The sequence below is a fragment of the Nuphar pumila genome, chromosome 16 (genome assembly GCF_984573655.1).
Source record: "Nuphar pumila chromosome 16, dmNupPumi1.hap1.1, whole genome shotgun sequence".
In the NCBI taxonomy this organism is placed as follows: domain Eukaryota; kingdom Viridiplantae; phylum Streptophyta; class Magnoliopsida; order Nymphaeales; family Nymphaeaceae; genus Nuphar; species Nuphar pumila.
The window spans coordinates 80389696-80416451 of NC_143264.1; the positions used below are offsets into that span (position 1 = coordinate 80389696).

General features: G+C 40.0%; 1 protein-coding gene across 1 annotated transcript; it reads right to left on the reverse strand.

Annotated features, from left to right (window-relative positions):
- Positions 1–236: 236 nt before the first annotated feature.
- LOC149813800 (putative fucosyltransferase 9) lies at positions 237–1817 on the reverse strand. The gene has a single exon (XM_089991208.1). The coding sequence runs from the start codon at positions 1815–1817 to the stop codon at positions 237–239; it is 1581 nt and encodes a 526-aa protein (XP_089847334.1).
- Between the last annotated feature and the right edge of the window lie 24939 nt (positions 1818–26756).

Consider the following 26756-nt stretch of genomic DNA (forward strand, 5'->3'; position numbering starts at 1 on the left):
ACTATAAAGTAGTTATATTATTCCCCAACACTTGCACAATCAGGTTCTGAGTGGCCATATAGATACGTATCAGCAGCATGCATCTTGCATACATAACCAAGGAAAAGAAAAGAAAAAAACTCTTGAGACCACTGCTTCATCGTCAGGCACATGCATGACAGATAGGAAACATACTGCAAGTTTGGTTTCTTTCTTTTGAGAGCAAATATTGCAAGTATCGTTTCTATCTCTAGCGTCTAGAGAGAGACCACATTGGAGGGTACCACTGTCCAACCCAACTCGCGATCATTGCAGACTTTAACCTTAGAAGATTTTTGAACCATATCATGCAGGCTAAATGCTACAGACTCCTCATGGGCACAAGAAAGAGTTTTTGGTGCATCATGAAAACAAGGATTCACCCCAAGCCCCATGAAACAGCCTTTGCCAGCCTCCTTTTCTAAGAAATTTGGAGCAACACCAGCCAACCCAGTTGCAATGTAACCAAAGGTGGACTCCTGGCTGGTGACCAATACATGGCTCATGCTCAACACCCACATATCAATCAATGCCTCCTCCTGGTGTTTTGTGTCATGCACTTCCCTCCCATCTAACCTCTGAAAATTCAGCCTAAACTCATTCCCAGTCTCCTCCATCAACACCCTCATGGTGGAGTTCACCTCCTCCAAATGACGCTTCACCAATGTTGCCATATAGATGCCGACGTACTCTCCGACTCGAACTCGCTTTCTGAATCTCTTGGGCAAAAATCCTCCCTTCTTCTTGATGCATTCAACCACGTTTGCATCGTACCCTAATGTATACTTATCTTCATGGAATTCTCTTATTTGGATTCCAATTCTCCTGCTGGCATGGATGTCCAAGTTGGAGCTAATTGCACTCCACATAGCATCACTTGGTGTTAGGAGAAATCTTGACAACAAATGAAATGGATTCCTTTGTGGGAACAACACATCAAGTAGAGGGAAGAGCACAGGGTTGACATAGAATCCTGGCACCAAGTATTGGTTGCATTCCCTTATGGTTACAAATGGTACATTCCTAAGTCTTGCATAGCCCATTGGGCATGCAATTGACTCGTACTCACGCATAGGAGTTCCGTTGTGCAGAAACAAATTCACCACAGTTGTGTTGCAAATGCGGTTAGTACTCAGCTTGCCGGATCCGCAACCAGCATCGCGAAATTGCACGTACCACATGCCCAGTTGTTGGTTGAGCATGGTTGTATTAGGGAGTTGGATGGTTGAGCCTAAGAATGGCTCGCAGAAGAGGTCACCCCATTCTGGGTACTCAATTAGGAGGACTCTTGCAGACATGATCGCATAAAAGAAGGAAGAGATCAAGGACAAGAGTCGATTGCCAAACCCATTTTGGCTTGGTCTCCATATCAAGTACTGGCAGGTGGGTCTCTTAGAAGAAGTATAGAAATCATTGAGGTTTTCAAAGTCTGCATCCTTGCAACGCTTGTGCATGGCAACATACTTATCTAGCACTCTGTCCAACACTGGGTTTGGAGGCATGGGGTAGGGATAAAGGCTGTAGATGTTGTCTTCTCTGAACTTACATGGCTTGTTAGGAGGCGGTGACTGAGGAGGGTTGGCGTTCTTGGAAGTGGTAGGGTGGCCTTGGGCGTCAAGGGCACCTTCTAGCTCACATAGAAGCCTGTCAGTTTGGGGGAGACATGTGCAATGAAAGATTTTGTCTTGGGAAAGGTTGGAGACTGTGTGTCTGTATTCGGTTGGAGGCGGGCTATCACTGCCATGGGTCATGGTTGGGCTAAGAGCGTATACAAGCATGGAAAACATGAAGGCAACCATCTTAATTACCCTGAAATGTTGACAACAGAAGCTAGGGATGGAAGGAAACCACAAGTTATTAATGGTGGTCGGGGGGGGAAGCAAATGTGATTGCACACTTTTGGTTTGCTGTTGCACTTGATCATCCACCCTAGCACACCAAACGTGCAATCACATTCCATCCGATCCTTTAGAAAGAGAGACAGAGATTATGTAATGGTTTTTGTTTTGGTGGATGCGCCAAGAAAAGTGAGCAGATCCAGTCGTCCCCCAACCACTGGCTGCCACGTTAGTGGATGCATCTATTTAAAAAGAGGCCCCACACCTCGAGGGCAGGTCAGATGCAATTGCATCAAAATGTAGGAAGCAGGTCGGGTCATGCTGAACATGAGCGTTTTTGCTCATGCGGATATGGTGGCCGTCTGTTTGCATTTTGGATGAATGCCACGTGGTTTTGTTGACTTTTGAACTTTTTAAAATGCAAATCGGATGGCCACGACGTCAGCATGAGAAAAAACGCTCATGTTCAGCGTGACCTAATCTGCATACCATACATTGAATGGCATTTAGTTGGTAAAACCCTTAATGTCCTTCTGCCCGCCAGAAAGTTCGCTCAATTTTGAGCATGTGCAGGAGATGCCGGGTAGGTTCTAAAATTGTGATGTCATATCAACTTGGTGACGTTCATGAGATGACCCTACCAAGAGCCATTGATGAAGAAAACGTAAGAAGATTCGAATTAGATATGGCCTATATAAATTAGATATGTTTGGCCTGTGGGTGTCAATGGGTCGGACTATCCTATTCCTACCCATCAAGGGGATTGGATTAGAGAAAATAAGTTGTATTGGGTCAAGAAAATGATTTCAAACCCAACCCATAAAAACTTAGTGGGCATTAAAATACATAGAAAATACTAAGGGCAATTGGGTCCAGGATAACAAACCCCAGCTTGTCAATCCAAATTTTTTTTTGGGTCCGGGATGGTTGATCAGGTGCACATTGCACACTAAAGTGTGCCACTGCACCTGATCTTCCCTCCATCTTCTGTTGAGCCCCACAGCTTACAGGCCATACCCCAGAGATGAAAGGCTGTCAGGTGCAGCGGCATACACAAAGTGTGCAATGTGATTGCACCCGAACCTCCCTCTCAGGTCCTGCTGGATATTCAGACCTGATCTGCGTGTCACTGGGGTTGAGTTCGGATCAGCCTGTGTTTTGTTAAGCAATTTTCACTCCCAAATGCAGATATTTGGATTCAGGACGGGCTGGGTATTGGACACAAACCCAACCCTTTGACAGCCCTTGGCCCACAAATCTTTATTCGATTATGTAAAATCCCAAATCCAATATGGCCTACTAGCTATGTTTAATCACCAAGAGTTCTAAAATAAAAGAGAAGCCGTTAAAATCGAACATACAAACTTGATGAGCATTTTTCTAGACATTTCTCTTGGTGTGTTATTGAATTCAGGGAATTTGGGGGAATTCAAATCCAATTCCTCTCATTTGTTTGAGTGGGATGGAACCCTATTATACTTAATTATCTGAGAATCATATTCCCTAATGTAACAAAAGAATTAAATTCCCAAGAATTGACTTTCCTTCATTACCTATAACGAAACAAAGGTAGGTCTACCCTTCCTCTTGAGGATACAATTGGTTTGGAGTTTTTACCTGAGTTGTTCCAGATCTAACCCATATTGTCAGATCCTGATAAAAAATGTGAGCGATTTCTAAAGGTGAGAACCGGTGGGTTTCTGCTGGGGCCTTTAGTGACAGATTTCTGACGGCCGCTAAGGTAAAAAAAATGCGCATTTTTTTTGTGGCCATCCATCACGCCTGTGATGGACAGCCAATGGTTGCAGAGATAGCTGTACACCTAAAGGTTGCGCAACTATATTATATGGGTTCATAACTATTTTTTTTTGCAATTCTAACTTCATATGTGTTCAGCATGGTCAATTTTCTAGGAATCAACAACCGAATCATATTTTTTTGATAAAAAATGTTTTTCCAGCATAATTTTTTTTTCAAAATTTTTGGGCTGTTGATTTTTTCCAAACCCTATAAAAACCTAACCTTGTATCAAAATCAGACGAACCAAGAACCGATCCATATGAAATCAAGCATGTAGATGACATCTATGAAACAAAAACACCTGAAAGGGCCATTTAGCATCTCACTTTGTAGGTTTTTAATATTTTTAATAAATAGAGAAATGTGTAGCTTTCCTAACGTACATATACAAACACACAAACACGATCCAAGTGTCATTTCCTAGCAAATCATCCATGTTGAACACATCTGCAGGGTCAGATTTGCTAAAAGAAACATGAAAACACTTATTTACTGGTGGTAGGCTCAAAAAGTAGTACGCAGCTACCACTTTTTATATATATATATATTAAATGAGTTTTCAAGTTTTTTGGTTTTATTTTTAAATTTTGGCTACATAGATGTATATGTGCTTAATTTTATAGGAATCAGTTCTTGGAATATTTGTCTTTGACATATGGGGTAGGTTTTAATAAGGTTTAAAAAAATCAATGATCCAAAATCTCTGTATTTTTTTTAGGCTCCAATTATCATATTTTTTTTTCATCAAAAAAGCATGATGCATGTTTTCATTCCTATTAAATCGACTCAGCCGAACACATATATAAGGTCACAAATACAATTGCGAAAAAACACTAGAAACCCCAAAAAACTTTTTTTTTTTTTTGAAAGGCAAGCTGGGGTTAGGTGGACCCCTACCAGAACAACAGCCGCCCCATATGGCACAGGGATTCAAACCTGGGCTGACACAGGACCCCACTTACCACATGAGATACCACCTCCGTTTCGTGTGATTTTGACATGCATTGCACACACCTTCAGGCCTTTTGAATCCATCGCTTGGAGGTTTTGAAAGTACCCGTTGATAACGCGAGGGGATCGGGTCCAAGAGACCTTAGGCAAGGTTCCTTGGATGCCATATCCATCATCAAGATGACCTTAGGCAAGGTTTCTCGGATACCATCCATCATCAAGATGAACGGCACCCAAAAGCTATCCAAAAGGATGGTCCCCACCTAGATGGGTCCCACAAAATTTTTTGGATGCCATGCATTCATTTCCTAGATGAATGGCATCAATGGTTGAAAAATGGACGGCTCAAATTTGTCCAAAACAAGAAGCTTCTGATGTTTTTTTGGTGCCGTTTGATCATTTTGATGATGGACGGCATCCAAGGTACCTTGAACAGTTTTCTGTCCAAGTTCCCTGGATCTGATCTTAACCCCCTGGCCCGTAACCAAACTTAATCGGTAGTACTTTAATTATATGTTTGGAAATTCACTGGCAGAGCAAAATTGTGCATGGTAAGACGTGACTGAAATTTCCAAAGAAAACTCGTACATTCAATCGAATAGCAAACGTAGCACACAGAAAATCATTCTTACAAATTGAGTTCCATATAACTCGGCTTCAGGAATTCTCATAACACACGAAATCCCCTTTACTGGTCGAGATATGTTGGATTAAGGGAGTTAGAGGTATTTGATTCCAGGAATTAAATTGCTATATAGAATTAAATTTCTAATATTTTTGTTTGGATTATTGCTTGGAATTTGAATTGGATTTCAGTTCCTTTGTTTGTATCTAGTTGCGGAAATTTTATATCCAGTTTCAACTTCAAGTAATCGGACCTGGTTCGACCTAACTCAAAAGTTCAGCCTGCCCTTATTTTTATCTTAAAGAATGAGGGAGGGCATTAAATTCTTTGCGTTAATTGGCTCAAGAATTAAGTAAAATGGAAATTGTGTTCCCACATACACTGATTCTAATTTCTAACCTTTGGTTCCATCACATAGTTCTTCAGATAGAGAGAGAGGACATGACTCGGGCGGGGCTTCGACAAAGCTCCGTCAAATGCACCCGTTTAGTCGGACCCGGGTCAGGATGCGTGTCACCTGTTGGTTAGACTGTGGAGTTTTACAAAAGTTTGTAAAACGCTGCTTCACCTGATCCTAATCTTCTGTAGAAGAGGTGATAGGGTCGTCAGACGCTTCGTGTTGCATGAGGTATGAACTTACGCTTTCTTCCTTCTTTTTCATTAATGAAGGTGATGTACCCAACGTATATTACCTAAAAAATGGTGCTACGCCTACCCGTCGGAGTTTCGACTTATTGGGACCAGGGCCTCAATGTGCGCCACTTGGGTTCCCCAAGTGGAGGATCATGTCTTTTTCGTTCGACAGAGAAAGCTGGGTTAGGCTGACCCGTACCACTTATACAACCATATATCATTGGGATTCGAACCTGCAATGCCCCAAACACAAGGTGACGTGGCCAGACAAGCTGAGCCCCATTGGTATTCTTGTTTGTTTTCTGGTATAGAGATTTGTAAATTTTCATTGGCAGCTGTCTCTCTTCATATGTTCAGTTCTCTCTCTCTCTCTCTCTCTCTATATATATATATATATATATATGTTCAGCACATCTAATGGTTCATTTCTATCATAAAACACTTAAAACCTATGGGGGGCATAGCAACAAAAACTGCCGCTAATGACCTTTAGCGGCAATTGTTGTCTCAGCTAATGCTTGTTTGAGTATCAATGGTGACAAATTTCTCACCGCAAATTACCCTTGGGCAGAAAACCTCAGCATTTTGATAATATTTTTTTTGCACGTGACCATCCGTCAACGCACGCAATGGACAGCCAGCATGATTGGCCACCGATTTAGTTCCTAAGCATTTCACTGCTACCAATATATATATAAGATCCTTTTAACGGTTAATACCAAGAAAGAAAAAGTTTCATTTCTAAATGAATATCCTCAACCGACACTATAGGAGAATTTCATTTAAGAAGGGAGCATTGTTGCCAAGGGGGGGGGGGGGGGGGGGGGGGGCGTAGCTAGGATTCATGTGAGGGTGGGGGAGGGCGGGAAGGGCAAACATGGGTGCAGCAAAAAAAAAAATTTGGTGTTAGTCAGGCCCCAATTTTTTTTTTTGAGATAAAATAAAAAATGGCTATAATTATTAATAAAAATCTATTTCATATGGACAAATCGCAGTCTTTCTCAACCTCAACGAAAAGTTCTTAAACATTATCTAATGGCAATATATACCAAGTGAGCTCAACTAGGGCCAATAAACGAGCCAAACTAGCTAAGCTTAAAGTGTTCAAGTTTGGCTTATTTTTGTGGTGAGCCGATTCAAGTTGGAGTTTATAACCAACACGAGCTAAATAAACCACGCTTGAACTAGCTTATTTATAGAAAAAAAATACACCTGAAAATAATAGGTCTGCATAAAAAATGACATTGTTTCGTAGTTGAAATCTATAAGATTTTATCTCTAAACCTATTGCTTATGGTTAGGCCAACCATAAGGAGTTTGGTGCAATGGGATGAGGCCTAGGCTACTAGGCAGGCAGGTTAAGATCTCATGGGTGTCACCTCTTTGTGCAAGCTTAAGCAAGGCGACGAGGAGTAAGGCCATAGAGTTTTACGCTATCAGGACAACGCCATGTAATAATTTGAAAAAAAAAACATGGTTCGACACTTCAGGATTCAAAACATTTAAAGAAAATAATTCATTTTTTCTAGAAATCGGACAGAAGCTGCTTGTATTGCAATATTACTGCTGGAATGACTCTCTATCTATTGTTTATGTTTTGGATTTAGATCTGGTCTAGCATGATCCAATCCGAATCTTGCCCCTACTCGATAGGGATATCAATGGGTTGGGTTTACCCAGACCCAACCCGTACCAAACCCTATAGAGTTCAAGTATGGTGATAAATAAGAAGATCAAATTAAGACTCAAATCCGGACCCAAAAAGTATGATTAGTACATGGATTCAGGTATAGTTTGTGAAATTTTATACCAAATGCAATGATGACACGAGTTTCGATTAAGGCTTGCAATTTTTCAATGTAAAAATGATAAAAATAGTATTTTACCGAATCTGGTTCATGTAGTTCTTATGAGGTCCAGGTATGGTTTCTCTTATGGTGAATCTGATTAGACTCGAGTTCAAAGTCGGTACCATACCCCAAAATCAGAGTCAGGTCTGGTTCCACCTGTGTACAAATCAAACCCGACCCATTGACACCCCGATAAAAGAAAAAAAATAAGAGAGAAAAATGCAAATCTGAGTTCTCCCAACCCCTCACACACATCTACACACGACTCAAATCTGAACCCTCGCACGCACACCAACACACGGTGGCACCGATTCTCCCAATCATAGTACGGGCATCGACCCGCACAGAAGTACATACCCACACGTGTGCCAGCCCAAAGCCAGAATAGGGCTGGGCTAGGACTGGGCTTTTAAAAAATATATATTTTTTTTAACTGGGCCGGGCCCAGTCCTGCCACCCCCCCAGCTCCGCCTTTGATTGTTGCCAAGGACATACAGAAAGAGGATTCAAAATGGAGAATATCGAACCATGTACTGATTACAAGTCCAGTCTTAGGAGAGAGAGCGGGGTCACTGTTCATTTACATGCACATGTACAAGTCCAGTTTTAGAGAGGTTCCTAATGCAATTGGACTTGACCTCTCAAGTGTACATTTAATTTTGAAAAAAAGTTTTTTGGAAAGAAGTTTATAAGCTTCTTCTTCTTTTAAGTTCACGTTGGATGAACTATTGGACAAATTATCTCCATTTGAATTCACACTGAGATGGGTTCCCGCGTTGGGAGGAGTCTTCACTTTGGAAGGTGACTTCACATCTGGATTTACAATGAGATGTGTCTCTTTACACTTTGACTCATCTTCATGTGATGTTGGACCTGTTTTTGGGTACCAGATGTGGATCTGAATCACATGGACCTGCTATCTTGACACACCACTTCAAGTCAATCTTTGTGAGATTGAGCTTGTCTATGAAAAAACCAAACTTAAGGTTTAGGAAGAGGCTTGGTGAGAATATCAACAACTTGATTTTAAGAAAGAATAAATTGAACATTAATTTTTTGATTTCTCCTTTGAAAACCTTCTTTTGAACAAAATAATAATCAATCTCAATGTTTTTAATAGTATGAAATACTGGATTTGTAATAAGATACTTAGCACCTAAATTGTCACACCACAAAGTTAGGGTTTCACATGAGAAAACATTCATCTCTGTCAATAATTGCTGGAGTCCTACAAGATCATAAACTGCTTCTACAACAGCCTTGCAACCTGGTTGAGTACTTGACTTGGAAACAATATGTTGTTTGGTTGAGCTCCAAGATAATAATAGATTGATTCTCATATAAGTACTTGTAGACTTATGATCATATGGACATCTTGCCCACATGCAAAGAGAGAGAGAGACTTTTTTATTTTAAGCCTCAGGTTTATGATCCCCTTGTGATATCTTAGGATTCTCTTCACATGAGTCTAATGATCATGGTTTGGTTCATGCATAGATTGATATGCTTTGTTAATCACAAAAACTATACTGGGCCTTGTGAATATGACATACTGCAACTGTATTTGATAGCATCTTTAAGTAAATGACCCACCATATTTGGATAAAGTAACATTTGGTGCAGTTGGAGTAACAATTTGTTTACATTTTGTCATACTCATTTTGATTAAAAGGTTCATAATATACTTCATCTGACACAACACAATTTTTGAAGGTTCATGATCCGCTTCAATTTCAAAAAAATAATGCAGAGGGCTCAAGTCCTTGACAGTTGAAATCTTGAATAATATGTTTAACATTATCATATGAGTTCACTGTCACAATGATGTTATCAACATATACCATGACAAACATACGCAGACCATTATTGTGATGAAAAGAAAGTGATGGATCAGATTTTGATTCAATAAAACTCGACGTCTTTAAATAAAATCCAAGTCTTTCAAACCATGTATAGGGAGCATGCTTTAGATCATATAAAGCATGATATGATTAAGCTTGAACACAAAATTAGGGTGATTCTTATCTTCTAAGCCTGGTGGATGGCATAATTCGAAGAGGTACGAAGGGGGCAGGCATGGCCGAAAACGTTGAAGAGATTGGCTTGGGTGTGGTGGTTTCGGCAGAACCAGAAGATCGAGGAAGAGAGGGTTTGTGTGGCTCCCGTGAACCACAAGAGGCAAGAGAGGGAAAGTTCAGGTGGTGGGTGCTTTCGCCAGTGGAAGTGAAGAGGAGGGAGCACAGGGTGGTGTCGGCGATGATGCCTACCACTGGTTGCGGGCCCTTGGTCGCCGAAAGAGAGAGAACGGGAAGGGGGGTGTAATGTTTTTTATGAAAAAAAAACATAGGGGAGAGGGTGTTTAAATAGAGTAAGGGGAGAGAGAGGGAATTCAAGGGTGGGCGGGTGGTGGGGGTTTGCGGTGAAGTGAGATGGGCTGTGGCGGATGGTGGATGGGATGCGTTCGGCGGTGAGGGTTTTAGGGTGGTTGGTTTTGGGGTTGGATCAAACCCATATACCTTTGGGGGGTGTGGGTTTGGTGAAACCTTCTTGGGTCTCATTGGACCCGAACCCAAATTATCAATAGTATATATATATATATATAACTGGTATGGGTCCAAATTGAACCTAAATCTTATTAATCTAAAGTGAGATCCATTTGGGCCTTAGGTGGATCCAAACTATTTAGTTTACTTTAATGGGATCCATCCGAGTCTCAAATGGATCCAACAACTGATTTTACTTATTGGGATCCATTTGGGTCTCAAATGAATCCAAAATATTATTTTCTTAGTGGGATCCATTTGAGTCTCTAAATAGATCCAAAACACTTTTTACTTAGTGAGATCCATTTGAGTTTCTAAATGGATCCAAAATATCTTTTTTTAGTGAGATTCATTTGAATCTATCAAATAGATCCAAATCTTATTTTGCTTAGTGGGATCCATTTGGGTCTCTAAATGGATTCAAAAACCTTATTTACTTATTGAGATCCAATTGGGTCTTCAAATGTATCCAGTATTTTTTTAGTGGGACCCATTTAGATCTTCCAAATGGATTCAAAAACCCAAATTTACTTAGTGGGATCCATTTGAGTTTTAAATGGATCCAAGTCTTTTTCTATGTCCGGTGTAAACTCTGATATGGGTCTAAACCCTACCCAAATCTATTTGGGTTGACTTTACTCATTAAGAGATCCAAATAGTGTGGATCCAAAGTCTCAAAATTTATGATGAATTTGTTTCAGTTCAAACTCTCTCTCAGGTCCAAACTCAACAAGTTAACTTCGGATTAGGTCTACCAACTGGATCTAATCCTAAACACATGGGTTGATCATTTTGGATCAGAGTCTAAATATCTCATAAATTTTCATTTAAATATCAATTAATCTATATAAATATCAAGATATCATCGACAAATAATCCTTAATTAAACATAATTTCCAAATATAAAAATTTCACTCATTTATATAAAATCAACAATCAAATAATCTTAATTAAATACTGTAATAATATCAATAATTAATCACCAATTAATTATCTAAAAAATACCTGAATAATTCTTGTTAAAATCTCAAAAAATTTATGGGTATTACATTGGTTTTGGTCGGGTCGGGGTAAACCTGGCCCATTGACACCCCTAGTCACAATATGATTATAACATCCGTAAAGCTAGCAAATAACTTTTCCCTCTCTCTGTTGAGGATGAGAAGATTGGTCCTGATTATCCTTATTATTGAATTTTTTAAAAGAACGTCAAACTCCTCTAAAATATTTTCTACCATGAAAACCACGTATTCCTTGCCCTCTCTGAGAGAAGAAGGTTGTAGTGGACAACTCTCCTTAAAGAGGTTGCTTACAGATCATTTGAAACATCTTTTCTTAATTCTACAATAGTTCATAAATCTTCACAAATGTAGGTAACTTTTTACGATAGGATACTGAAGTAATAAAACTCTTATAGTATCCAGATAGATCATTCATTCTAGAGGTCTTTCTTTAATTAAAAAATTATGATATTAGATTGAAAAATGTAGGATCATTCCAACATTACCCATGCTTCGTGTGCGGAAGAGATACGACTAATCTGACAAAAAATGAGCTACATGAATTCAACTTAAAGTCAATTGATATGTCTGTTTCCACACTATGTATTTGATATTTGGTTTCATCTATTCTTCTTCTTTGATGAATTGACTTGGGCAGGAAAATGTTCATTTACACACTTAATGAGATATTGAGAAAACATCACATATTCTATCTGCGACCTCCATAGCAGATAGTTGTATCTATCGACATGTTCCACTAGATAGCATGTGCGAAGAGAGACCAAACATGAAAGAAGCTGAACTGGAAGTCATAAGAGATCACGACCAAACACGAGAGAGCTTACTACATAAAAATATGGTATAACTTATTGGCTCTGATGCCATAAAAGGAACGAACACTCACACAATAACACACAACTTAACATGGTTTGGTCTAGCGTGACCTACGTCCGCGTACAACACTCTCTATCTATATCTAGCGACGGAGAGAAAGTGGTCTCTCTTCATTTATATAAACATGTACAAATCTAGTTTTAGAGAGGTTCCTAATGCAGTTGGACCTCTCAATAGTACATGCAATTTTGGAAATGAGTTTTCAAGCTTCTTCTTCTTTTGATTCTTTTTCTTTTGAGTCCACATTGGATGAATTATCTCCATTTGAATTCATGTTGGGAGGAGTCCTCACTATGGAAGGTGACTTTACACTGGGAGTTAATGGTGTGGTTGTGTGTGAGAGGACTGACCTATCGAGTTAAGAATCATGTTGAACATCTCATAAGAGACTCGCTTGAGTGCAAGCTCTAACGGGTAGGAGCCTGGTAGTGGGTATGTCAACTAGAACCTACTACAAACGAGTATTAACAAGTAACCAAAGAACGCAGTCGATTATAGGATGTAACTAGGACCCTAAGTGAGGTACTTATACATTGGTATTGGGGTTTGGGACAGACCTAGGGTCTATTCTAACAGGGACATATTCAAATCCTATAGTTTTGGATACGGTTTGGACAAGCACGAACAAATACCACAACAATTATTATATGCCAAATTTTATCTTATTTAAATGTGTAATGTTTGGCATTCATGCACACACACTTCAAAATGTATTTCTATAATTTTCAGACCCTTCCACCTTGATCCTAACTCTGGTTAGAAACATGCATCCAAATTTGCAATAAAAAATAAAAAAATTTCTAATTTTCTATTCACTTACGAGATGAAAATTTTAACACTTTATGAATCAAGAACAATAGAAATTGTAGACCAAATTCAATCACACATTAAACCACTAACATCAATCACACATTCAGTCCTAAAAACAACTCCTAAACTAAATATTTGCACCATGTAATTTAACTATTCAGTTTATGCACTTTTAGGCACATTGACAAGCTCTATTTTAGACAAACATCAAGCATCAACACTTCTGATGATGTGTTTCTGATTTAGGATCTGATCAGATTCAAACAAGTGTTTTTGGGCCTAGAACATACTCACAACATGCAAAACTTATATTAAGTGGATGAATTCATATTAGAACAATCAACACATTTTTGGAGTATATACAAACTCAATTAGCAAATTGCATAGACTTAGCACACTAGTTCGAATTCAGGTATGATCTGAAATGGATCAGAACTGATTTGGCATGAGAGAGGATTGAAGTCACCTCTGGAATACATCCAGCAAGGCACTCAAACAAACTGATTCGGTTGAAGTCAAACAAACAAGATAGATTTACAGAATCTTCAAGTCAGAGAAAATTGGGTTTGATAAAACTCGGGAAAACAAGTGTGAAACCTAGGCAATTGTTTTTCAACCACAAAAGAGACCGGTACATACTTAGAACCACGTCTTAGGGTCTGTACCAAACCCCTCAAACTTGAAGTTTAACATTTTTTTTTTGCAGATCTGAAATTAACTATCAATGATTTGGATTTTTCAAGCCACGATTTTTTTGACACACATCCAACAAGTTTCTACATAATCAAATTTGAATGAACCAAGTTTAGGCAACAAGGGTTCTCGATTACTCTTGTCATGACCACGAATGGGTTCAGTCACTTTAGTCCACCCTTACAGCAAGATGAGTCGACTCAACACCTCTGATGGCATTTTAAGTCGACAAAAATAGTAGCTCATACAAGAGGTGTCCCCAACGACTTCTTCTTAACACTCACAATACTTGAATCACAAGCTTGCACTTCCAAGCTTCTCACTCACAAGTTCTTCCTCTCAATATCACAATTTTTTTCTCCATGCTTTTCTTACACATTTTAGAATTTTTCAAAGTAGCAACAAATGACCTCTGACAATTTTTTTGAAAATCCTTTTAAAGAGAGAAGAAGATCCCTCTTGGCTCTTATTGGCCCATAGGCCACCTATTTTGGGGCCAATTAGAGACAAGTCTTATGGACTTTGTTTTATTCTCCTCTTTGTTGGTTAATGAGGAGCCACTAGAGTTAAATAGAGAAGCTCACTTGGGTGGCACCTCTTGTTTGAAGCAGGTTATATATTCCCCCCCGGAACACGCAGGTGCATGTTGTTGGGTCTGAATGAGCACCACGTATGTAAGCACGTGGGGCTCATTTCCCCGTGTGTGTCAGCATCACTTAGCATCAGAGTCTAGTGCATTTGTAAAGACTTAAGTATCCTTTCTCGCCATTAGTGTCATAAAATGACATTTCGAGTAAAGGACAAAAATGTCCTTCTGCCAGAAAAGGTTAAAATCATCATCATTTTCGCCCTAAAGAGTAAACTTCTCTGCTTTAACAGGAGCTCCTTGCAATATGTCACCCTAAACGTTTTGGATCACCCTTTGGCGATGCACCATCTGCTGTAACAGGAGCTTCGATTGACGACACACCCTTTGTCATTGTCTGTTGCTGTCGGAGCACCCTTTGTTGCTGTATGCTATCGTCGGAGCGCCCTTTGTCATCATCTACTGCCGTTAGAGCATCCTTTGTCGTCGCCGTTGTCTATTATCGTCGGAGCACCCTTTGTCGTCATCTGTTCATGTGAAATAGTTGAACTACCAAAAAAAATAGCATTTTGTCTATTGTTCATCATGATACGAGGGTGCAAACATCGAACTGAGTAAACAGAGAATAATAATTTACAACAAAGATAATGATGGCAACGTCAAACTAAGTAGAGTGGCGATTTATAATAGAAATCAGATAAGAGAGTAGCGATTTACAATAAAAATCAAATCAGAGAGTAGCGATTTACAATAGAAATCAGATAAGAGAGTAGCGATTTACAGTATAAATCAAATCAGAGAGTAGTAATTTGTAGTAGAAATCAAATCAGAGAGTAGCGATTTACAGTAAAAATCAGATCAAAGAGTAGCGATTTACAATAGAAATTAAATCAGAGAGTAGCGATTTACAGTAGAAATCAGATCAGAAAGTAGCGATTTACAGTAGAAATCAAATTAGAGAGTAGCGATTTACAACAGAAATCAGATTAGAGAGTAGCTTTTTACAGTAGAAATCAAATCAGAGAATAGAGATTTACAGTACAAATCAGATAAGAGAATAACGATTTACACTATAAATCAAATCAGAGAGTAGCGATTTACAATAAAAATCAGATAAGAGAGTAGCGATTTACAGTAGCAATCAGATAAGAGAATAGAGATTTACAGTACAAATCAGATTTCTATTGTAAATCGCTACTCTCTAATCTGATTTCTACTGTACATCGCTACTCTCTAATACGATTTCTATTATAAATCGCTACTTTCTGATCTGATTTCTACTATAAATCGCTACTCTCTGATCTAATTTCTACTGTAAATCGCTACTCTCTGATTTGATTTTTACTGTAAATCGCTACTCTCTTATCTGATTTCTACTGTAAATCGTTACTCTCTGATTTGATTTCTATTATAAATCGCTACTCTCTGATCTGAATTCTATTGTAAATCGCTACTCTCTGATCTGATTTCTACTGTAAATCGCTACTCTCTGATTTGATTTCTACTATAAATCGCTACTCTCTTATCTGATTTCTACTATAAATCACTACTCTCTGATTTATTTTTTACTGTAAATCGCTACTCTCTTATCTGATTTCTACTATAAATCGCTCTTTTCAACAGGGAGAATAAAAAAAATCACGGCCGCTCAGAGAAAAATCTTATTGTTTTTTTCAACAGTTACAAGAGAGAAAAAAAATTATACAAGGCAAGGGTGACAACCCTAAACCTAAACAAGTTGGGTCTGATCCATAAGAAACTAAGTCTCAAACATAAGCCCCCAAAAATTTCTTTCGGGGGTGCTGCCCCCCATGACCCCGCGCCAGGGGTGGCCCTCCCTAGACCCCCACCCGCTGACCGTGCAGCGGGACCCGTGCCGGGGGAACCCTTAGACCCCTCTTTCTGTAAGGGAAAAAACTATGAATCAGGCTCCAAAATTCATCAGGCAGGAACGAGAAGGCGACCATGTGTTGTAACACAAGTTAAAAACAAAGGTGAAATGTGCAAATTTATTTACGGGGAGCGAGAGGACATTTTCATCCAACACATATCTATCTTATCGGAGGACATTTCTGTTAAAAGCATATCTACCTTTTTTATATGTTATTTTATTATAAAGTCATCGTGGACAACATTAGCATATGAATTATCACAGGTCCCAAGATATTTCTTCGTACACACAGGAACACACAATTTGTGTTTCGGGGAGAACACACACCACCCTCTCCCTTTTGTTGGCCCAATAGGGATTAAGGTGAGGTGGCTTCCTAAGGATTGACCCTTAAAAGGCCACCTCTCTTACGCACCAATTAGGAGGGTTCACATGGCGTGGATTGGGGCCTTCTCAATTTGATTTATTGGATATGTATATGAATCAAAATAAAAATTACCCGAATACCCTCATACACCCTCTAGTACCACAAAAAGATCTTAGTAAATACTAGATCTATTTAAATTTGTAGAATCCGGCTCTTACAAAATAAAAATAAAACACAAAAGCATTTTTTGTGGTTTCAGAAATTCACAAATTTGGAACCAAATTATAAAAGAATATTTTCTGAGATGTGAGTGACAAAAATCTCATAAAATCATTGCATGTAAAATAACCAAAATACCCTTGGTCTCGAATTGGCCTGAATGAATCAAATTTGATTTGGGTATGTATCCTGGATCAGATCAGATAAAAATGTATTTTCTGAGATGTGTGTGACAGAAATCTCAGAAAATTATCTCATATAAAATAACCAAAATACCCTTGGGTCCCAAATTGGCCCGAATGGATCAGATTTGATTTGAGTATGTTTGGGCATGTATCCTGCATCAAATTTTTTGTTTTGGATCCTCCTCCCACTCCTCACATGTGTTGCATGGATCCCGATGCTCCTACATCACTTAACATATGGATTCACGTTGAATGTGTCTCTCTACACTTGTACTCACCTTGATGTGATGCTGGATTTGTTTTGGGTACCAGATCTGAATCTGGATCACACGGACCGGCTATCTTATCAACATATAGTTCCTTGAATTGCTTAGTAATATGATCTATCACACATATGTAACTGGTATATGCTTTCAGAGTTTGTTGGATTCAATACTTCCTTCTTGGTTCATACTGCATCCTTGAAGGATAGATGGCAAATTTCTCCCTATGATACAAATGGTTATTTAAAATAATAGATCGTTATTTCAAATAATAGTTTGGATTTTTACTGCCAGTTGTAATTCAAACCAACAGTCTCTGTTGAATAGGCATATTTTTGAACGAACATTTTCCAAGTCATCTACCAAGATAGAAGCACAGGTGGAAAAGCAAACTGTTGCAATCAATTCACATTAAGAATTGTGGGGTTTCTATTTTGACAATCGGTACAACATCATGGAACTCTGTATATTTTATTGTTGTCGTCTATATATAAAATTGTTGTCTTGTTTGGAGGATATCCTATACCTAACGACCCTTCTCCAATTCATGTTTGAGATTCCTTCTTGGACCCATTCAGTTCTATTAGGAATCAAAGGCAGCCTACCTAACCTTCTTAGTATATTCCTGTCAATGGTATGTGCTGCATCTGTTGACAATTCCATGTAGTTATGCCTCAACAGCATGAGAGGCCTTAAGAACTTCTCTGTCAACCTTGCATATGCTCTACATGACACCACACCACGTATGTTTCTTTCAAAAAAAAGATACCATGTATTTCACCAGCCATAATCAATCTTAAATTTATAGTATCAGAATTGCTGATCTTCGTAATCATTCTTCAAAGTGCCTACATGTGAAAAAAAAAAAATTTGCTGAATAGAATATTAATAGAAGAAATTAGGAAAGATAAAGTGAGGAAAACACCGCGTGGTTTGGCCAAAGGCCTACATCCAAGGAAAAAGTCTTGCGCTCTCTCTTTTCTTTTTCATTTTATTTCATCTATCAACTCACATATTTATATAGGTGTATGATCACGTAAAGAAACTTTAGCTACAATAAATATGAGAAATAATTTCAAATAATCAAGATAATGATGATGGATGAAATCCCATCTAATCCTTCAAATCTATTAAATCTTGGAAAGATTATAATTGAAGATATATCTGGCTTTAGATTTAGGTAGCATCATTTCTATATCGCTGTAGATTCCAACATTACATGTCATGTATACAAGGGAAAATTGCTGATGCCCCTAATTATTCTGTAAAGTATTACACCATCTGTGAGGGAATTGCCAACTCTCCTAATCATTGTCTATAAAGTATTTCATCATTCAAGTGATGTCTAACATAAAGAATGACATTGGGGGTCTAAGATGCCAATTAACGTACAGACTAAAAGCGAAATTTTTGGCATGATGAGAACATGCATAACCCATGAAATCGGTAATAACAAACAGATCTCTAACCATTTTTAGTGACAGGATCACTGGTCCATAATTGTTAGCATATCTTCTGGTCAAGCTCACCAACCTACAGAAGCTCAAACCTTACTTTCAGTATAGAATTGTAATACAGACTGTGTGCTCACCTAACCACAGAGGTAATTAAATGTCTTCATCATTCCAATAATGTTCTTATAAAGGAAAATTCAATATGGTTATGCTGATAACCTTCCTGTTGTCGTCATGGTTTTGGTGGCTGACTAAAGCTCTAAGCCATTCCAACTACTAATTATTAAACCAAATTGGCATTTTTACCTGGGTAATTTGGTGATTAACGCAAGAAATGGGCTCATGCATGTAGGTGCTCGAGACACTCAACCAAATGAACCTATTCAGTTGCATGTGCATTTATCACCTACATGTCTCAGACCAAATCAATCAAAGGGGCGGACTCTTTTTTACATTGTTTTGCAGATTTCTGTTTTTTTTCAATTTAACACGGGAAGTCCCTGTTCAGGTGGTGGAGCCTGGGAGAGATTGTCATGTACCCTCCCATATATCCCATTCCCAAGCAGTTAAAACCCCTCAGCTTCTCCCTTACCTGCCAGAGAGCCTACTGCTTTTTGGCCTCAAGGAAAAGCACATACAATATATCCGTTTATCAAACTCTCGATATCCTTTAACTTAAGTCGACTCACCTAGCCGAATTGGGATCAGTTGAAATCATATTGTACAAATGTTATGTGCCGTTATATCTCATCACCCTTTCATTTGTTGTTGGGCCCTTACTTTGATGAGCTATGCAACAGCATATGGAGGGAGACCAGGTGCAGCGGCACATTGCATTTGTGCAATGTAATTGCACCCGATCCGGCTAGAGTGAGCTACTCTTATAATCCAGTTATTGATTAGAGCTCAAGTCATGGCAACCAAGACTGAAGGTTGCCATCTATTTCCATCAAAACCATAAATAGGGGGTGACATTTATTGCATTTCCGGTTTAGAACAGGTGGGTAAGATGTGTGACTGTAAGTAAAGTAATGATTGTAGTATGGTGGGGGTTAGAAATGAGCTGTAGGCAAGTTGGAGTCCGGATGAAAAGAGCCATTTTTTAGCGATGAAAGCAGCTAGTACATGTGAATGAGTAGACCTCCAGCATGAGTGAACAATCCTTGAATCTAAGAAGCACCTACTCTATTTGTATGCGTTTGGTAGAAACAGAAACTCTTACACTTGCTCACCTAACAACATGCATGGTCACACGTAGTCCCAGGCGCGCATGTATTGTGTGTTCCTTATAATGACCTGCTGCTGCTGACTGATTCAAATCTTGTGAAGGGTTGGTGACAATGCAAGACTTACCAACAAAAAAGAAAGGCAACTTGGGTCAACTTGTGATTACGTTAAATGCAAAAACTTAGAGATCAGGTGATATGCCAATTCACGGTGGGAAAATGCTCTACCACCCCGCCATCCATTGATCTCATCTAACAACGCAAAGCAGATCCAGTGATTGGACCCAAGTACTTTATAAAACTTTCGGGTCATAGTAAAAAAATCACTACACGCGTTAGCGATTCTCTGTGTTGTGTGGCCCAAGTACTTGAACCACCTCCTGTGCTGTCGATCATAAGAATAGACGGTGAGGGATGTTGGAGCATTTAGCCCGCACTGATTTGGCAGAAGCTATGATCTGCTTGAGCAATTAACTTGGTCATCTTATATTTGCATGGATTTAATGGCAATTAATCCCTTTCAATGAACCAGGTGAGCCAAAGCAGGTTATATGTCCCCCCCCCCGAACAGAAGAGTTAGCTACATCTCATGTTCGGGGGTCCCAAAGAGCACCACGTATGTAAGCATGTGCGTCTCGTATCCCCATGTTTGTCAGCATTAATTAGCGTTGGAGTTTGATGCGATTGCAAAGACTTAAGTACCCTCTCCTCCATTGGTGCCAAAAAAAATGATGATTCTTGAAAATAAGTGGTTGTAAAGACTTAAGTGCCCCGAAGATGATTATTTAAGACTCAGTCTCTGCACTGCAGGATTATCCGAGAAAGAAATCTCCCCTGAAGGAGGCCATGAACATCAAGTCTCTCATTCTCCCTTCTCTTTCTGCTTCTATGCACATCTAGCAGAAGATCCTACATTGCTCCATCAAGCACCAACTGACCTGTACATTGACTGTTGTGGAGTCTGATTCAGAGTTTTTACCCTTACAGGAGGAGGGTTTGGGGGCTCCTCCCAGTGTGGGTAGCATCATTCAACTAAAAGAGTTGTAGATCCTGATTCAGAGTTTTTACCCTTACAGGAGAGGGGTCTGGGGGCTCCTCCCAACGTGGGTAGCATCATTCAACTTGAAGAGTTGTGGAGTCTGATTCAGAGTTTTTACTCTTACAGAAAGGGGGGTCTGAGGGATCCTCCCAGCGTGGGTAGCATCATTCAACTTGAAGAGTTGTGGAGTCTGATTCAGAGTTTTTACCCTTACAGGAGAGGGGTCTGGGAGCTCCTCCCAACGTGGGTAGCATCATTCAACTTAAAGAGTTGTGGAGTCTGATTCAAAGTTTTTACCCTTACAGAAAAGGGGGTCTGAGGGATCTTCCCAGCGTGGGTAGCATCATTCAACTTGAAGAGTTGTGGAGTCTGATTCAGAGTTTTTACCCTTACAGGAGAGGGGTCTGGGGGCTCCTCCCAACGTGGGTAGCATCATTCAACTTGAAGAGTTATGGAGTCTGATTCAGAGTTTTTACCCTTACAGAAAGGGAGTTCTGAGGGCTCCTCCCAGCGTGGGTAGCATCATTCAACTTGAAGAGTTGTTGAGTCTGATTCAGAGTTTTTACCCTTACAAAAGGGGGGTCCGAGGGCTCCTCCCAGCGTGGGTAGCATCATTCAACTTGATGAGTTGTGGAGTCTGATTCAAAGTTTTTGCCCTTATAGGAGGAGGGTTTGGGGGTTTCTCTCAGCGTGGATAGCATCGTTCAACTTGATTCGTTGTGGAGCTTGATTTATAGTTTTTGCCCTTATAGGAGGAGGGTTTGGGGGCTCCTCCCAGCGTGGGTAGCATCGTTCAACTTGATTCGTTGTGGAGTCTGATTTAGAGTTTTTGCCATTACAGGAGGGGAGTCCGGGGGCTCCCCCCTGCACGGGTTCCGGGTGTCGTGGTCAAAAAATGCACAGAGTATCATGGTGAGAAAGACATATTTTTGTTCCAAGCAAGGTTGGAAGAAATCAATGAAAAATCCAACAAGGAGCATGCCAGAATCAATATGTGGATGTCAAGCGAGAATGGTGTTGTGCAACTCAAATAACACAAAATAATAGGGGTCTAGTTTTTAGTTAAAATGGGGAATGAAATGACAATAGAAATCGCTGAAAATTTACAGAAATAAACTAGACTCAATAACAAAGACACCATTTTTTACAGATTTGAAATATGACCTTTGGTTAAGGAGATATAGCCCTGACAAGTTGGTCCTAATTCGAGTAGCGATTTACAACGATTTGCTTACTGAATAACACTACAAATCACTATAGTGATTTGCGGAAGACACTACAAATCGCTATAGCGATTTGCGGAAGATACTACAAATCGCTATAGAGATTTACGGAAGACACTATAAATCGCTATAGCGATTTGCAGAAGACACTACAAATCGCTATAGCGATTTGCGGAAGACACTACAAATCGCTATTGTGATTTGCGGAAGACACTACAAATCGCTATAGCGATTTGCAGAAGACCCGAAAATACTACAAATTGTTGTAGGAAAGCCCGATAATACTATAAATCGCTGTTAGATGGCCCAAAAAAAATTTGGTTCGGAGGGTGCTGCCCCCCGAGCCCCCGCCCGCTGACCGCGCAGCGGGATCTGCGCCGGGGGGGGAGCCCCCGGACCCCCTCCTGTAAGGGCAAAAACTCTAAATCAGACTCCACAACACATTAAGTTGAATGATGTTACCCACGCTGGGAGGAACCCCCAAACCCCCTCATGTAAGGGCAAAAACTATGAATCAGGCTCCACAACTCATCAAGTTGATCGATGCTACAGTCAGTGTGCAGGTCAGTCAGTGTTTGATGAAGCAATGTAGGATCGTCTGTTGGATGTGCACAGTAGAGAGAGAAGGGAGAGAGAGTGAGAGGGTTGATGTTCATGGCCTTCTCCGGGGAAACTCTTTACCTCCCTTGATTTCTTCTCTAAAGAAAGAGGATTTTACAATGTTTTACGGAGAAGGAAGAAGAAGAAGATGACGATGAAAAGTTCAAACAGACATTTTTGATGGCTCAGGTTTGTTTCGTCGGATGACCATCGGATCGTCTGCTCACCATCGTTTTGCCGGATTACCATCGGCGAAACGATTAAGGTTCGTTTCACTGGGTAGACTTTGAAGAGTCAACATCATCCTTGACTTTCTGGATGGAGGACATGTTTGTCCTTTTTTTGAACTGTTTATTTTTTCTTTTTTGAATGAAGGGCATTTTTGTCATTTTTTCAAACCATCGCTTTATGAGAAGAATAACAAGAAAGGGTACTTAAGTCTTTGCAACCACACCAGACTCCAATGCTAAGTGATGTCAACATACACGGGAATACGAGCCCCATGTTCTTGTATACGTGGTGCTCATTCAAACCCCGAACACAGACGTGGGATTCAGTGAATCATCGGGGGCGAACATACACCACCCTCTTCAGGTGAGCTGACACATTACCGATTACCATCACTATCACAATCGGTTTCCTACGCCGTCCAAAAATAAGTGGGGCCCATGCTGGTGGCCCACCTGATATCATCATTGGCTGCTAATAGTTGATCGCTTGAATGGACGGTGAAGAAACCAAAACACCAAAACTTGACTGACCTTTTCCAGTCTGCATGGAAAATAGCTGTGGTTTTTGAAGGAACTGGGGATGTAAACAGTTTGGATTCAGGTTAAATGTGGCCAATCTCAGATCCGATTAATCAGAATTTGGCTGAACAAACTCTATTCGGATGGTAAGCATAGGAATGGCAGTGGACCAGGGCGGGGCGAGATGGGGGACAAGGTCTCCACTCTCACCCCGTCTCAAAATCCTGCCCTCCATCCCTGCCTTCATCCCCACACAGGTTTTGATTTTAACCTCCTTCCCCGTTTCATGTCCTCCATCCCCAGTCTAAACGAGGCGAGGCAGGGTGGGGGCCAATTTTTCCTCGATCCACTGCCATATCTAAAGAAGGATCCTGGACGGGGCGGGGCAAGGATTGGAGATGGGGACGGGGCAGGGTGGGGAAAAGTATAAGTCCATCCCCACCTTCATCCCCGCATAGGTTTTGATTGTAACCTCCATCCCTGTTTCATGTCCACCATCCCCCGTCCAAACGAAGCTAGGTGGGGCAGTGCCCCATTTTTTCGGGTCCACTGCCATCCCTAGGTAAGCAGCTCATACCAAATCCATTCTTTTTACATGTAAATGGATTCAGATATATTCCATCAGATTCATTAGCAAAAAATCAAAACTCTACCGATATTCAATTATAACTGGGTATGGTTTGGCTTACCAAATCCAACTAAACGGAGTTAGATTCGGTCCAATATCAAATAAAATCTATCAGGAATGCAACACCGACTTTAGTGTTCCTTCAAATGTGACAAATTGTTCTCAGATATGGATCTTGAAATGAAAGATTTGGATGTATCTGAATTGGATTTGGATTTATCTGATAGGGTTTGAAAAATAAGGATTGGGTTTTTCTGTAGGATCTACATTCAGACCGGGATAAACTCCAATCCATTTGTACATTTTAGATGTGAATAACTTGTTTCCAGCTTCCTTTTTCTTTTAGTGCGATCCTGTTTTAACTTCGGATTTGGACCACATTTCGTTTTTAACATTAATTTAATTGGTGTCCTTTGGTGCCAATGAAACCTGACCAAGCTACCGCCGTCAAGTTTCCGATCTTAGCAAGTAATTCAGATTGCAGTGTACAACTTATACAATGCAGGAAGCATTCCAATAGGCTTAGAGAGAGAGAGAGAGAGAGAGAGAGAGAGAGGATCAGGTCAGGCACCTCTGACCTTTGAGTTTCATCAAATGATGAATAAGGCTCATTATGAGCCGTTCATTTTAGAACGTTCAGATGCAGGCCATCCGAAACACGAACAACATTGGGAAAAAGATGGGGCCCATCCAAGCGGTGGGCATCTCATTCGTACAGGGCTGTTCATCTTGAGATCAACAGCATCCGAAGGAGCTCTGACGGTATTCAGAGCTCACTCTGAGTCTCTGACCTGATCCCATCTAAAAAAAATTTAGGAAAAAAGTTCCATCTATTGTCTTCTGAAAAGGCATTTCAAGATTTAACTTTTCACTGAAACTATCAAATCATTGTAGTCAGTGTCGATCCGAAGTGTCCTGGATCCGCTAATTCGTGCCCTATCGGTCCAAAATCGATTGGCTAAGCACTGATTCGACCCTTTAAATATCATTGTAATCTGCAACGGGGGCACTTTAATAATTTTATTATAGGATATTTTAAGGTTAAGCTGAGTTGCTTTAACTGAGGCAGGTCTCTGTTTGACAGCGTTCATAAGTTTAGTTGTAAAACGTTTTTTTAAAAACATCTCCTTGGTTGGTAGTAGCTGTCAGTGCACGTCTCGGGTCTCCTTGTGGGGACTTTGCATGTTCAAACCCTAGTGGTACTTTGAATAATAACTGTTGGGGTATGCCTAAATCCAGCTTGCCTTAAAAAAAAAACACTTTTTTTTAAAAAGCATAGGGATCTTTTAAGAACTAGCTCAAGAGGTGAGCCTCTAATGGAATTTTCCTTAAAAACCTAATCAATTGACATACGTATTAAATCGGCTTTAGAGTTAAAGGACCAGACAATTCATCATGAACTAGGCCACAGATCTAGTGATACCAAATGAACCCCTTAGATGTACGCCTAAACACCACCCAATCAGTGTCATCATGCTAACCTAGTATTTGGATGAAAAGAGAAGGAAAAAAAAATAAAAGCTTCTTTTTTACAGTGCATCAGTATCATTATATTCTTGGGGTATTCTTGTCCTTTAATATATTCAAACACACCTAACTGCTGATGCCAAAGATCAACGTGAGCAGCACTTGGATTTCAGACTTTTTTTTCCTGCTAATTGTGACTTATTTCCACATGTCCAAAATGGAATGTCTCATTCTATTGCAACAAGCCAACTTCAGGGTGCCCAGAAACTTTGGTTAGCTGACAAATTAAAGGCTTATGCATTAAGCAGTTAATCCTCACGACTGTTAGATTGGGTCCAGTCTTTGGTTAGATTGGTGGAGCTTTCGATGGCCTATCGTATCTTCCACTTGTCAGGTCTTCAGCCCTATAAAAACCGGTCTCAAAATGAGCAAAGGGTCTCAGCTTTCACCCTTTCAATCTGCTCTTCCCTCTCAGTTAGATACGCCCATAAAACAATAATATACTCTCTCTCTCTCTGAGTTAAGAACTGTGTGTGGTGCAGTGGTGGTGATGGCGGTAGCCTCCTCATATTCCTTCACCACTACCAACAGTCATTGCTCCTCTTTTCTTCTTTCCAAGGCCTACCGACCATCATGGTCTCTTCTAGTGCCATCCCATCACCAAGGTTGTCAGTTCAAATCTTGTCACAACCACCTTGCACTCAAGCTGGTCTGCTCTGCTGCACCCAAGTAAGCAAAGCAAACCTCTCTCTCTCTCTCTCTCTCTCTCTCTCTCTCTCTCTTGTTTTGTTGTTTTTAGTTAGTTGGTATTTAGTGTGTGGTTTTGAATGGAAATTTTATTGTGGGGACGTGTTCTTTTTCGTTTATGGGGCTTGGTTTTTTTGGTTCAATTTAGTTAGGTGCTTGGAATTCGGAATTTGTTTGTTTAGCATATTTTCTTGTGGTTGATAGGCAAGTGAAAGCAGAGTCTCGAGCTGCACCAGTTGCTGTTTCTCCTTTGCTTAACGGCAGATCACCCAAATCGGAGAACTCAGAGTGTTATGGTGTTTTCTGCCTCGAATACGACTTGAAAGCGGTAAAGACGCCTCACATTCACACCTAGTCTTCTTGATTTTTTCTGTTTATCAGTTTTTAGGTTTACTTCTTAATAGCCATGTTGCTTTGTTTCAATGGTGGCCGCTTTGGCCGAACTGAAGATTTTTC

Bases quoted from the DNA above. Each gene is read 5' to 3' on its own strand.
- LOC149813800 (XM_089991208.1), bottom strand. From the start codon at position 1,817: ATGGTTGCCTTCATGTTTTCCATGCTTGTATACGCTCTTAGCCCAACC.